This window comes from Phalacrocorax carbo, chromosome 7, assembly GCF_963921805.1.
Source record: "Phalacrocorax carbo chromosome 7, bPhaCar2.1, whole genome shotgun sequence".
NCBI lineage: Eukaryota > Metazoa > Chordata > Aves > Suliformes > Phalacrocoracidae > Phalacrocorax > Phalacrocorax carbo.
In genome coordinates, this window is record NC_087519.1 from 36,818,039 (window position 1) to 36,831,009 (window position 12,971).

Here is a 12,971-nt window from a genome sequence, read left to right on the forward strand (position 1 = left end):
TGCTCCTCTGGGTTTAGAAATTACTCTGAAGAGAACATGAAAACCCCCGCTGCAAATTCATAATCCTGACACAAACCCCAGCTGCAGCAAGGAATTAAAATGAAATTCAGTGGCAAACTGCAAGCTGGTCTATCGGCAAAGGCGGTGTCTGTGATGTGAGGAAGGGACCTACAAAAGACACAATACCTAGAGGCTAAGGGAACAAGAAAACCATGTTAGAGGAGAAACAGCTGGGGACAAGAAAGCATCACAATGCCCTGCAAATATGGCCCACATAACAGGATGAATCTTGACAAGGATTTATAGCTCCTTGGTGGGTCTGGGGTGGCAGGGATCCTGAGTGCTGCATCATCTGAGAAAGGTGACAGTAATCAGAGAGTCTTGGGAGGAAGACAGAGGTATCTGAATGGTCAGACTTGCTATGGGTAGATGGACAGAGCCTAGGAGGTCTCCAGAGAAGTGTCTGGGTAGCGACAGTGAACACAGAAAACAGACTGAATCTTCTATTTCTTGGAAACAGCCAAAAGATACTGAACTTCTCGCAATTAATGTCTTCCACAGGGATGTCAAGTTGGCTTTGGCTCTTCCTGCACTCGGGCTGGAAGAAGTCTTTCATTACCATCTGTAACCTTTCTTGACCTAACCCTTCTCACTGCCTGGCAGCCCACAAGAGTAGGACCAGCCACGCCAGGCAGGCAGGCTTCAGAGCGGGCAGCCATTGCTTCCTCAGCACAGCTGGTATCATATTCCTAGACTGGGGACTGGTGAGTGCGTGTTGTAAGACAGGATTCATGAGCCATGGTGGATGCGAATGGCCTTGATGGTCTTTTGCCACCTGGCTGGGTTTTGCAATTGGATCCTGTGCAGTGCCAGAGAAACCCAGTCTGTGCAGGAGGCAGCGGCAGAAAGCCAAACCCACCCTCAACACCCGACTCATGCCACAGCCACACCTCAGGACGGCTGGCAGGGCTGTCCTCTCCTGGATGTGACTGCTCTGGGGCCACGTGAAGGCTGACAATATGCTCCTGTTCCAAATGTCACCCAGCACCGGTCACTGGCTGTCCCCGTGGCACAGCACAGCACTCCTGTCGCAGGACAGGCTTCCCACAGCAGCCCAGTGCAGCAGCCCAGCACAGCAGCCCTGTGCTCTGTCGATTACACTGACTGATCCCCATTAGGGAGAATTTAAGTAACATGGCTTAAAAATGAGAAAGTAGACTGCTTGTTTCTGTGGGAGGTCAAGTGATTTCCTCTGGGGCCAGGAAGGACTGAAGGGCTGGGAAGGACTGGCAGCCAAGGGGAGGAAAGTGTCTGGGTCTGAGCAAGGGGAGAAGTGGAGAAGTGGGTAAAGGGGAGGATTGGTGTCCCCTGGTCTCACCCCTGTGACCACAGGGGCAGTGACAGCCTCTCTCCTCCATACAGCTCAAGCACAACCCTTGGATTGCTACTGGGACTACAAAATGCCATCAGATACCAATATGTTATAGCAGGGGGTGGAGGGGCAAGCAGCTGGTTGCTAAGCTCCTCTTCTGCTCTCAGTCCAAGGCTCCACCGATTCCAGTCTCCCCAGAGTGGTCGGCACCCAGGACACGATAGCGGGTGGGCACCTGGTGAGCATTGTGCCTGTGAACGCTGCTGCAGGCAGGCAGGCAGGCAACAGGAAGCTGCTGGGAGCGGGCAGAAGTTCCTTGGCAGGGTTTTATCATCTTAAAGGGAACAAATTTGAACTGATTGCCCTTGTAAGAGCCTGCATGGTACTTGCTCTTCTAGCCTAAGCAATAGAAATTTTAATTGCTCTAGTAATTACACTTTCAGCAATGCTGCAGTCCTTTGTTCTGAAGGCGGAAGGCCAATATCCACTGTTCTCCGGTGGCCCCGTCTGGCTGCAGCTTGGAACAGCATTTGCCACTTGGAGGGGAAGGGACGCTCCTCCAGTGACCAGGGTGGCACTGAGCCTTGCCATGCATAGCCCCGCTCACACAAATCTCCGGAGCACTGGGCACATCCCCCAAGTCAGAAAGGGTTCCCATCAGTCGGGATCACCTTCACTTCCTCCTGTTAAAGCTGCTGCTCAAGAGCTTCACACACTTGCCCTCCTGCCACGAGTGTGTCCCTGGCACGGGTCCCAGCCCTGCTGCTTTGCTGAGGATGCTGGGCTCTAGGGTACACATTTCCAGTCTTTACCATGTATGAGCTTACAGGGATCCGCAGTGTATTGCCAGCATTTCTTCTCTGGGCTATAAAAAGCTCCAAAACATGGCGCAGACACAAACATTAGGTCGCTTTAACTTCTTGGTATGCCTTTAGAAGAATGCAGAAGAGCTGTTACCCCTTTGGGTCCTGATGAGTACCGTTAAAGCCTGAGCAGGCTTTGGAGAACACAAGTCCTACAATTTACCCTGGGAAATTTCTAAGGAAAAATTATCATGCCAACTGCCACACTATTGTATGTATAATGAATTAACCCTATAAAAGGCCCAGTGCTTGATAAGTACAGTCTCTGCTTGGCTGAGCAGAAGCTGCGTCCAGTGCTTCACTACACTATTCAAATGCAATGCTCTGTTGTCAATAAAGCTGCAGCGCATGTGGGCTCCTCCAAAATCACCCAGAGTATAACCAGAATCAAGCACATGTTTGGCTCAAGGGCACTTTACCTGCAAGAATACATCAGCCATAGCACAGACCTTCACAGTTCAGTTCTCCAGCCAAGGATTGTCTGGGGCGCTGGGCTGCACGCACAGGGCGTAGGAGGATAAGTGTGTGCACAGACTTAGCGAGGCTCTCCCTGGGAAACGGGGTCCTGCTCCCCCCAGGTTGGTCAAGCAAACTATAAAATACAAAGCACAGGGCCCCGCAGGGAGGTACAACTGCAGTTTGGATTCATCAGACACGCACAAATTCTGGGTTTACTTGCAATCCCACTCATCCTGCCTGCACCGTATTTTTCCAACCCGTGATCCTGGCTGGCATGGCTTGGGGTGGCTCGGCTCCCACGCTTGCCAGAAATGCAGGTCACAGCCATACATCTCTAAATCAACAGCTGCCAACATGCCGCAGCTACTTTGTCACATGCTGGACCACTTGCAGCTAAAAGCAAGGTTTCCAGGCAGAATTGCTATTGGCCTTAGCGCTTAAACAAAATAGCTCCACTCCCATCCCTGGAGTTTCCTCAAACAATGGCACAAAACACCCACTGGAGCCTGGGGAGAGGAGGGTCTGTGGCAGAAAAAAATGCGGCTGCTGATTTTTGAGATATACGCCACACAATTAGAAACACTGGATCTATAAACATCCTTAACAAACCCCAATAGGTCTGGGGGTTTTCTTTTCCTTGCCGTCCATTGTGTGCTGCCGCCTCTAAAAACCTCAAAAACAAACACTCTTCCCTTGTTGATTTTATGCTTTGGTGCTAAACTGCACGTTTCCCTGTTAGTTTGGTGGTGTTGGAGGTACCAACTCTGCTCATCCATGCCTCCGGGCCCAGGATAGTTGGGATGGGACCATGTACCACATGCTAATTGCCCATCCACAGGTGGGAAGGATTCTCCCAGAAATATGTCCTTTCTTGTTTAAACACTAAAATTTCTCAGCTTAGAAAGGGGTAGGTGCTGTTTGTGGATGTCCCTCATCCTTGTCGGGACTGTTCTTGTCAGCGTTTCAGAGCAGATCTAATTACAGGCTGTTCCCTTCATTGAAAACTTCACAGATCCTCCTTTTTTAGGTTATCCTTCAATAACTGGCAAGAAGCAGAACTATATGGGTGGAGGTAACAGGCTATGGATTTATGACATGCTGGTATTCAGGCAAAGTAACCCAGTGTGAACACAGAAATATCCTGAACTGTGCTGCTGCTGTCAATTTGATAATGAGAATGTGATTTAAAATAAAAACATCTTGGGTGCCAATTCACTACAGCAGCTAGTAAAAATAGGCAGAATACCTAGAAATTGAGGACTCTGTGCTCCAAACACATCCAAAGCTTGAATACCATACCGTACCTTATAAAAACAGAGCGCGTGGCTGCACTGGGGCTACTTTCACTGAGAGAAAGGCACTCAGTGAACCCACGCATGAGCTTTAGCAGAGAATGGGGTGCTGTGTGTCTCTAGGTGAGCAGAGGTGAGGGGTGCCCTCTTCAGTGCTCCGCAGCCTTTGGATGCTTACCCCCAGTTCACGCTCCCAGAGTCACCCCACACAAACCAGTACAGGGTCTGAGTTGCAAACATCCCTTAGTGAGTTCTGTCAGATCCTGTGGTACCCAAAAGCTGGCCTTTTAGCCAAATAAAAGCAGCTTTCAAGTGCTGCAGAAAAAAAGGGGGCTGCAGGGCCTCGTGTATTTTAAAGGATCTGGCCTTTACAGGAGCTGTTCCCAGTTTCAGGTCAAGCCTGAAGCCTCATTTAATCTACTTTTAAGTGGTACAAGCAGTTGTGATCCTTCTGCCAGAAGTCAGGGCAGTTTCCTTTCAATGCACCTTCCCCTATCTGCTGTGTTCAGTCTTCCGCAGGACTTACTTGTTGCTGTCCCGGTACTGATAGATATAACAGCCTTGAGGCATCCCACTCTCCTGGTCCAGCGTAAATGAGAGCTTCAGCTGCAGAGAGGAGAGGGAGTGGGGGAGAATGAAGAGAGGGAGAGAGAGAGAAAAAAAGCAGCGTTTTAGGCTCTCAGTCATCACAGCAACTTCAGGAGAGGCTTGTGGGAGAAAGCTTAACTCACCGACTGACACGCAAACACCATGGCCTGGAACATACTGTGGGGTTCCAAACCTCAGGGAAAAGTCACATGCGTTGCAGAAACCTCTTGCTTTTTCCACCCTTTGTTACTATAAAGTGTTTGTGGTTCTTCTGAAATGCATGGGTCATAACGGTTCACCCCTCCAAACCCACCCACACACACCACTCTTCACCAAAGCGATTGCGGTTCCCCTCAGACACTAAAGAAATGAATCTTCTCCATCGGCAGCTGTAGTTCCCACGAGTCTTTCCCTGAAAACTTTCCCGGCTCCATTTCATTCCTCCAGTGCATTAGAACAGAAGAGAAACCACAAAGGGGAAGGTGACAGATTTTTCCTTCTGTGCAGAGTTATTAAAGAGCTGTTAGAAGGGTTTGCAGTTTGGATCCGTGTCCGGCAGAAGGCTATGATGTGACCTGGAAGCTGCTTTCTTTGCAGCTCCAAGAAGGCATTCGGCAAGGGCTTTCAGGTTTCAAACATGGCTTATTTTATTTAAGGGGGAAAAATGAATCCTCTTTTAACAAGCAACAGAATGGTTCTGTGGGGAGACTTTTTTTTTGCTGAAAATGCCTCCAGTGATTTTATACGCTGAACTGCCTAGAAAACAGCATGGGGCTGAGCGCTGCAGCAGCCCTGCATATCCAAGCAGCCCCTCATTCTGCAGGGGAAGGCTGCTGGCCCCCAGAGCAGTGTCCCACCAGGTCCTGTAGCCACGAGGTATAGCCCCTGGGCTCTGCAAAACGGCCAAGAGCCAGCAGGCTGGGTAAGAGAAGCAGCATCCTTCAGAGGAGGTAGCTGTGGGCTCTATGTGCTGAGCGCTTTGGCTTTTTGGGGGTCACAGAGATTACTAACAGCAGGATGGTATGGGACTCCTGAAATGCTCTGGGAAGACCATCGCAAGGGCTAAAAGACAAAGGAGGTTTGTTATGATGAGCCTGACCTTTTGAACAGGGAAAGGAGGAGAGAGCAGCATTGAGCCATTTGATCACAGGCTCCTCTCCTCTGGGCTTCAAGGAAATTGCTAACTCAAATTAACAGCTTATTCAGGAATGAACACAGAATTAAAACATCTTTCTCCCGTAGGCTGTTAAGAAACCCTGTGTGCTGAATCATTAGATGCTGCAATGATTTTCCCTTCCCTAAAGGGTAGCGAAGTCATACACTGTGCTCTCACTGACCCAAATAAAACTGCATACCATGAAATCATAGAAAAATCCACCATCTCAGATAATGAGTTAAGAACTAAGTACCAGGCCAAATCCAGCTGATTTCCCTTGACTCCTATGCCCCTAACTCTGTAAGCCATTCAGAAACTCGCGCTCCTGAGACAGCATGTATCACTCATGTCTGTGCTTTGCATGTGCCTGTGGTACAAGTATCATGATTCGTACCGCTGTCCAGATGGCAACCTCTCACGCTCTCAACCAAGCAAGCTTTGATCTCACTACAGCGTAGCATATTCGTCAGATTCATTTTGGAGACCAGTGTCTAAGGCAGGACTAGCAGGACCAGCTGGGGATGTTTCTTCATGAAGCCAGGCTGCAGCTCCAGCCTTTCCAGATGCTATGATGGCACACGGCAGCTACCCCACAGGAGCAGGAGATCAGCAAGAAATAAGCCATCTCCCCAGGGGAGACAAACAATTGCCTTGCTGTGGCACGGGCAAAGGTCACTTGTCCATAACCAAGGAGAGCTTGGTTTGGCATAAAATATTCCCATAAATCAGGGTGAGCTGCCCTGGTTTGCGGAACGGAAGGAGGAACTGGGAACTGCCCAAGTCGTTTTTCTGGGCCAGGTTTTCCAAAGCTTTACTGCTAGAGTATAAGAAAGTACCTCTGAGTCTGAGACAAAGGGACAGCAGTTATCTCAGGCACAGCTCCACCTGGTCCTGCACTTTGAGGAAAGGGCACTGCACTGCAGAGTTACTAGAGAACAAACAAAAAAGAAAGTGCAAAATCAGGCAAAAGTGTGGCTTGGCCACTTTCAACAACATTGAAATTTCAGGGCAAACTCAGGAATGTCTGAGCCTCTTGTTTGCAGCTCTCAGCTAGGCAGACTTCAGGCTTGCAGTAACCAAGCATCTCTGATTACAGCTCACCTGGGCTCTGGGCCCCCAGCACCACCCAGGGCTGGAGCCAGCTTGTGCAAGGAGACAAGTCCAGGGGAAGGGAAGGAAGGAAAAGGGCTTGGAAGGAAAACAGCCTTGTTTAGACAGGCTGCCGGGGAAAGCTTTGGGGCAATCAGGTATGGGAGGGTGACCTTTCCACTATCTGGGGGGACGGGGTCCCATGGAACCCGCCTACCCAAAAAGGAAAGATCGCAGTTCCCAGAGATAATGGGTTTTCAACTTTCTGTTATTTTAACCCTTCTTTGTCTGCGCTTGGTATTCCAGAAAAATAAAACACACCCTGTTTGGCAGGCTCAGCCACCTCTGCCTACAAGCCAGTGCCAGCAAGGCCTGTGTAACGGGGACATTGAGGTGCTGAAGCATGTCCAAAGAAGGGCAACAAAGCTGGAGAAGGGTCTAGAGAATAAGGAACAGCTGAGGAAACTGGTGTTGTTCAGCTTGGAGGAAAGGAGGCTTGGGGAAGACCTTATCGCTCTCTACAGCTACATGAAAGGAGGTTGTAGTGACATGGGTGTCAGTCTCTTCTCCCAAGTAACAAGCAATAGGACGAGACAAAATGGCCTCAAGTTGTGCCAGGGGAGGTTTAGATTGGATATTAGGAAAAAATTCTTCACCAAAAAGATTGTCAAGCATCGGAACAGGCTGCCCAGGGAAGTGGTTGAGTCACCGCCCCTGGAGGTATTTGAAAGACATGTAGATGTAGTGCTTAGGGACATGGTTTAGTGGTGGGCTTGGCAGTGCTAGGTTAACGGTTGGACTCGATGATCTTAAAGGTCTTTTCCAACCTAAAAGATTCTATGATTCTATCTGGGGCAATACCGTCAGGCAAGAGGATGCTGCTGCCAGCCACAGTGAGAAGATGATGCCACTCAGAGAAATGTCAGGGTCAGGCTGTCACACGGAGGGACATGTAACTAAAAGCCTGTCCCAGCAACCATAGCTCAAGGCAGCCATGCTGTCACTGATGCACAACACCCTGCTCTTCTGCAGATCCGCCCTGCTGATGCACTGTCATGGCCAGCCAGAAGCAGGAAGAGAGGACCTGTGACTGTCACCCAGGCAAGGAGTCCTTACAGATCCCAAATGAACAGCCAAGCTCTGGCTGTGCAGCCACCAGCAACCAGCTGCCTTTGCTCATTTGGTGGCATTTGGTCTCTGCAGGGAGCATGGAGCCCCCAGGCAAAATTCATCACAGTGTGGAAAGAGTGGGTAAGGAAGACAGAGAAAGACCAGCTGAGTACTGTCAGGAGGCAAACTGGGATGAAGAGACTGTAGGCTTCCTACTAAGCTTGAAAAGTCTGTCTACACCCACCCGGTATCATGTAGTTGGATCCTCTCTGCTGTTGGAGCCACAGGAGTGCTCCACTGACCACCCTCAGACAGGTGCTCACTTCTGCATGGCTGGGCTCAGCTGCAAAGGCACTTATGCTCCCTGGCACCTCGGTGCTTTGGAAGGTCCGCTTTACAGATTTTTTCTCTCAGGCTAAAGCTAATCTATGAGATGCCTGCTGCCAAAGATCTCTGAGAAAAAAAATCAGGTGTCCTTTCCCAGCTCTCTGCACACCCTACACTGCTGCTTCTCTCTGGACCCATCTCCTCCAGCACCCGCCCTTTCCTCTTGCCATCATTCACGAAGCACAAAACCTCTGGTTACTTCTGAGTTAAAGAAGGTTGCAGGGCAAGGGTGGGGGCAAGAGAGATGTCCAGAGCTGATCAACCACTTTATCACTCCTCCTATCTGACTTCTGCTACAGCAATGTCACGAGACATCAAGAGCCTCCCAGATATACGAAGCCCTACAAAACAAGCAGGTTTTTGCAGTCCTCCTTCTGGCACAGCTCTAACTCTTAACCAATTTGACAACATTGGTCCAACACTGCATGCTGCTTTGAAGCTCCTTTTTTTGTGTGCCTGTGCTCCTTGTTAGAAGGCAAAGGCTTGCTGTAAAGCCAGCAAACTAATACCAAGACAAAAGAAAAGGGCACTGCTCTTCAAAACACCAGATTTTATGCCTGTAGGGACAATGGGGGACTGAGGTTTCTTACAGAAATGCAAGTGCCAGGTGACCCCATTACAAGGGAGGCTCAGCAGATCAAGGGATCTCCAGCATTAAACATATGAGATCATTTCATTTTACAAGACACTGCTGGGCTTCACTGGCAGAGAAGGGGCAGAGGAAATTTCCCAGCACCGTACTGTGGTGCGATTTGGCTTGCACTGCCCCCTTCAGAAGTGTAGCCCTGGAGCTCACATGCTAATAAAGATCCCTTTCCACTTCAATAGCTTTGCACATAAAGACACGCTCGGCATGGTGCGTGCATGAACTCAATGGGAAAGGGAGCTGGAACGAGGCCATGCTGAGAACAGGAGTGCTGCCTACCAGGCGAGCCCCATCAATAATTGAGATGTCAGAGGCACAGGGAGGTGTGTGAATAAGAGCTGTCAAAAGGAGTAATTGGGATCTGTGTGGATACAGTGATGGATAGGCTCGCTCACCACCAGACACACTGCAGTACACCCAAACAGAAGAGGAGCAGGGTACTGAAATTCAAAGGGGCTGGGGCAGGCCGTTTGATGGGCAGGACGTTGTTGCCTCTGTGGTACCCAAAGTAACAAGCAGGTGTGGGCATGTTATCCGGTGATTAGCTGATGGAGCAAGAGAACGTACTCGCAACATGTGGCTCATCCTTGCAATGTTTGGTGGTACGTACTGCAGGCTCGTGGCTAATGCCACCTCCTTGAGGAAAGTCATCTCAAGGAAAGTCATCTCCTGTCCACAGTGGTCACTGGGCACAGAGGGCTGCGTGCAGATAACACTTATTTGTGCAATGACTCCAGTCTCTAGATTGGTAACGTCCTCCCGCTCTCTATTCCTACATTCTTAAGTCCAGCCATTGGCTGATAGTGGGATGCCTCCTTGCTCCTCCATCCATCAGGCACTGATATGCTTCATCTGCACCCGGGGTTCCCACATACACTCCCATGACAGCGGTGAGCAGACACGAAACCAGTGCACAGATACAAGACACCAGCGAAAGCAGGAGGACTCACGGCAACTACCCTTCAGTGCACCAACAGTTCTGTGCTGCTTGATCCCTGTGGGGACCCAGTGCCCTGCCCAGGCAGACAGGCCTTGGTGGGGGGTGGTGTGGAAGCTGCCTATATCTTGGGGCTTCTTCCACCAAGGCCAGAAAGAGGCTTTTCAGAAAGGGGGAGCAGTGCTTAACACTGTCATGGACCTCCAGGCTTACCTGGGCTTCGGTGCAGCCAGCAGCCATCCTCATTTTAAAGGAAGTTTTAGACCTGCAGCAATTAGGGGCCCAGTCATGTGATAAAGCCTGGTAGCTCCAACAAGGATACAGCATTCGGAACAGCCTTCTGGCTGCTGAAATGCTGCCAGTACCTGTATTGACTTGACTGGGCAAATTCTGCATGCCCCTTGAGTAAATGGTTTGGCTTAGATCCCCCCGTTCCCAGCCTTGGCTCCAAGCAGCAAACCTCTGTCATTAGATGAAAACTTTTCTCTACACGTGCACTGTATCAGAGAGGTATTATTGGTTCAGCCAAGTAACCAGGTCAAAGATTTCAGATGTCCCAGTTCTGGGGCAATGTAAGGGCATGCTTTGGCCAGCCTTGGTTACAACTCTTCAAGATAATTCCACTAATGTGGCGGGGTATTCAAGCAGAAAGAGTTCACCCAGGGCAAGGAAGAGAGGCAGAACACGAGACTCCAAGACAAAAGCCAGGGGACTGGATCTAAAGATTACACTGAGGACAGTCTCCTGAAAGGCAGGGGTTCCTTTCTACCCTTGGCCCTCATTCAAATTTAACCCCATCTGTGTGGAAGTTGAACAAGAATGGTATCAGTTCCCGCTCAGAATAAAGGCTCCCCTCTCCAGCAAGCTCTAGAAAGCTTTTTAAGAATAAACTTAGTCATCAAGCAGGTTTTTATGCCCTGCCCAAACTTCGGGTTTGACCCGAAAAAAAAAAAAAAAGCCCTGAAGTCCTGACACTCACTTTTAAAACCACAAAAAACGAGCCATGCTCCAGTAACGTAATCACAGAGTTTTCTGGCACCTCGTCCCTTAAAAATACATCCATCTGCCTCCACGCAGGCCATCAAACTCAATCTTGTTCACAATGGATTTCCCAATTCCTGTGTGCTGGAAGGACTGCAGCGGTGCTGGCTGTGCCGGCTGGACGAGCCCTTACAGAAGCGCAGGCTGCAAACCTCACAGCTGTGTTTTCACTTAAAGAAGCTGCTCCTGAGACTGAAACACTTCTCCTTCCACAAGCTTTTCTATTTGTGCTGCAGTTCAAAATTGCTGGAGAAAGACCCTGGATAGAGGCTGAAGAACATGTGGTAAGGACAGGATGGTGGTAATAAAGGAGAGACCAAAAGTCCTACAGTGGAAAAAGAGAGAAGACAAGGAAACTTGCTACCAGCTCAACTAGTTACCTCTCACACTGGGTTGGGATGGTCCTTTCCTTTTGGCTTTGCAGACAGAGAATGGTTGACCAACCTCTGCACCTGGTTATGGGATTGCTGTTGCTACTGGTTGGAAGTCCTGAACTGGTCCTAAACTGGCCCTATCTCACCAATTGCCTCCTCAGTGAAACTCCTTCTCCCCATCCCTAAATGCACATTTTCCAGGTGGAAGTTTAAATTCTCTAGGAGGCTCCTGAAGCTGTCCCTGCTGCCCTGTGTCACCAGCACTGCCAACCCCCAGGAGACAGAGACAAGCAGAAAGGTAGTATCAGCTGTCCCATAAGCCTGCTCCTTGGGGAAAAGGTGCTCTGAAGGGGATGCCACCAGCAGCTCCTCTTCCCACCCCACTGTCAACCCTCTTGAGACACCTCAACCCCCAAACTGAAATGTAAAGCAGGCACAGGAGGAAATCAGCAACAGTCATGCTGGGTGCCCAGCATGCTCCACAGGCAGCCAACCCGCATGTCCTGGAGCTCCTGGGTGGGAGATGATGGTGCTGCGCTTGACAGAAACTCCTTGCCAGCCTTGCCCCATTTCAGAGGACAGAAGAACAACTGCGTGCAAATGGGCAGCAGAGCAAAGGATGACTTATTTCTGGGGGTGAGACTTCCTCACCATTCCTGTTTTGCTTTCCCATCTCAAGGTCTCCCATGCAAAAGGGTTCTCGCTTGCTTGCTGTAATACAACAGATCATCTTGGATTTTACCCATTCTGTACGACCCAAGTGGCACATCCCTCTGTCTCTTCCCGCTCACAACATTAGCCTGCAAACTACCTCTGTTAAGAGGCTACAAGATCCATACATGTGGCTAAAGGACAATGTCAACCTGAAACGCAACCCAGCCTAGGAAATGGAGCTGAAGCTCATTTGGGTTATTATTCCAGCCTGAATCTCCCTGCCCATTTCTATTTTACAATCCCATAGTTTACTCAAGTGTTATTCCTCTCTTCTGCTGCTGCCTGCGTTATAAAACTGCATAAAATATATGCAAATCCATTGAAACCCTGACATATGGAAAGACTGCAGATAGCTTTGCCCCCTTCTTAGACTAACTTCCTCGGCCAGAGGTTCCCAGCTGGGGACCCAAAGCTACTATAAGCTATTACTAAATTATCCCACAGGCTGCAGCAGGTCTTCCTCTCCAAATATCTCCCCTGGGATGCAGCAAGGACCCTGGGGTCTTCTGATCAGGGGCGCAAAGTCACCAATGCATGTTCCCTAACACACGAGGGCTGCTCTGTTGCTCTCTAGTGGCCCCTAAAACCTCCACTACGGGTGTTCAGCAGTGCATCAAAACCAGAAAGAAGCGTGGCTGGATCCTTTGCAAAGACACATGGATGTTGTCATCAAAATGGCAAGCTGGCATCATACCCTTGGCTTTTATTTTACAGCTGCAAGTCAAAGCTGAAGAGCCTTTCTGGAAAGATGGGGCAGGAGACAACTTTCACCACTTGGCAAAAATATAAACTGCAAATGAGTCTATTTTTAAATATTCACGCTTGCCTGCATTGGAGGTTTCGAACACAGTACACAATCCACAAAGAAATTGATCCAGATTTATTTAGAAAGATGAGCTGAATACTTCCGTTCACTTTATAATTTATAAACTGGATGAGCTCA

The 12,971-nt window shown here is 49.5% G+C and overlaps 1 protein-coding gene across 3 annotated transcripts in view; it reads right to left on the reverse strand.

Annotated features, from left to right (window-relative positions):
• The window catches only part of DIS3L2 (DIS3 like 3'-5' exoribonuclease 2), a 196,349-nt gene that overhangs the window by 35,148 nt on the left and 148,230 nt on the right, over positions 1-12,971 (reverse strand). For all 3 annotated transcript variants that reach the window (XM_064457483.1, XM_064457485.1, XM_064457484.1), the window contains one exon: positions 4,513-4,592. In XM_064457483.1, coding sequence (XP_064313553.1) covers positions 4,513-4,592 — 80 coding nt within the window. The remainder of the gene's footprint in view (positions 1-4,512; positions 4,593-12,971) is intronic.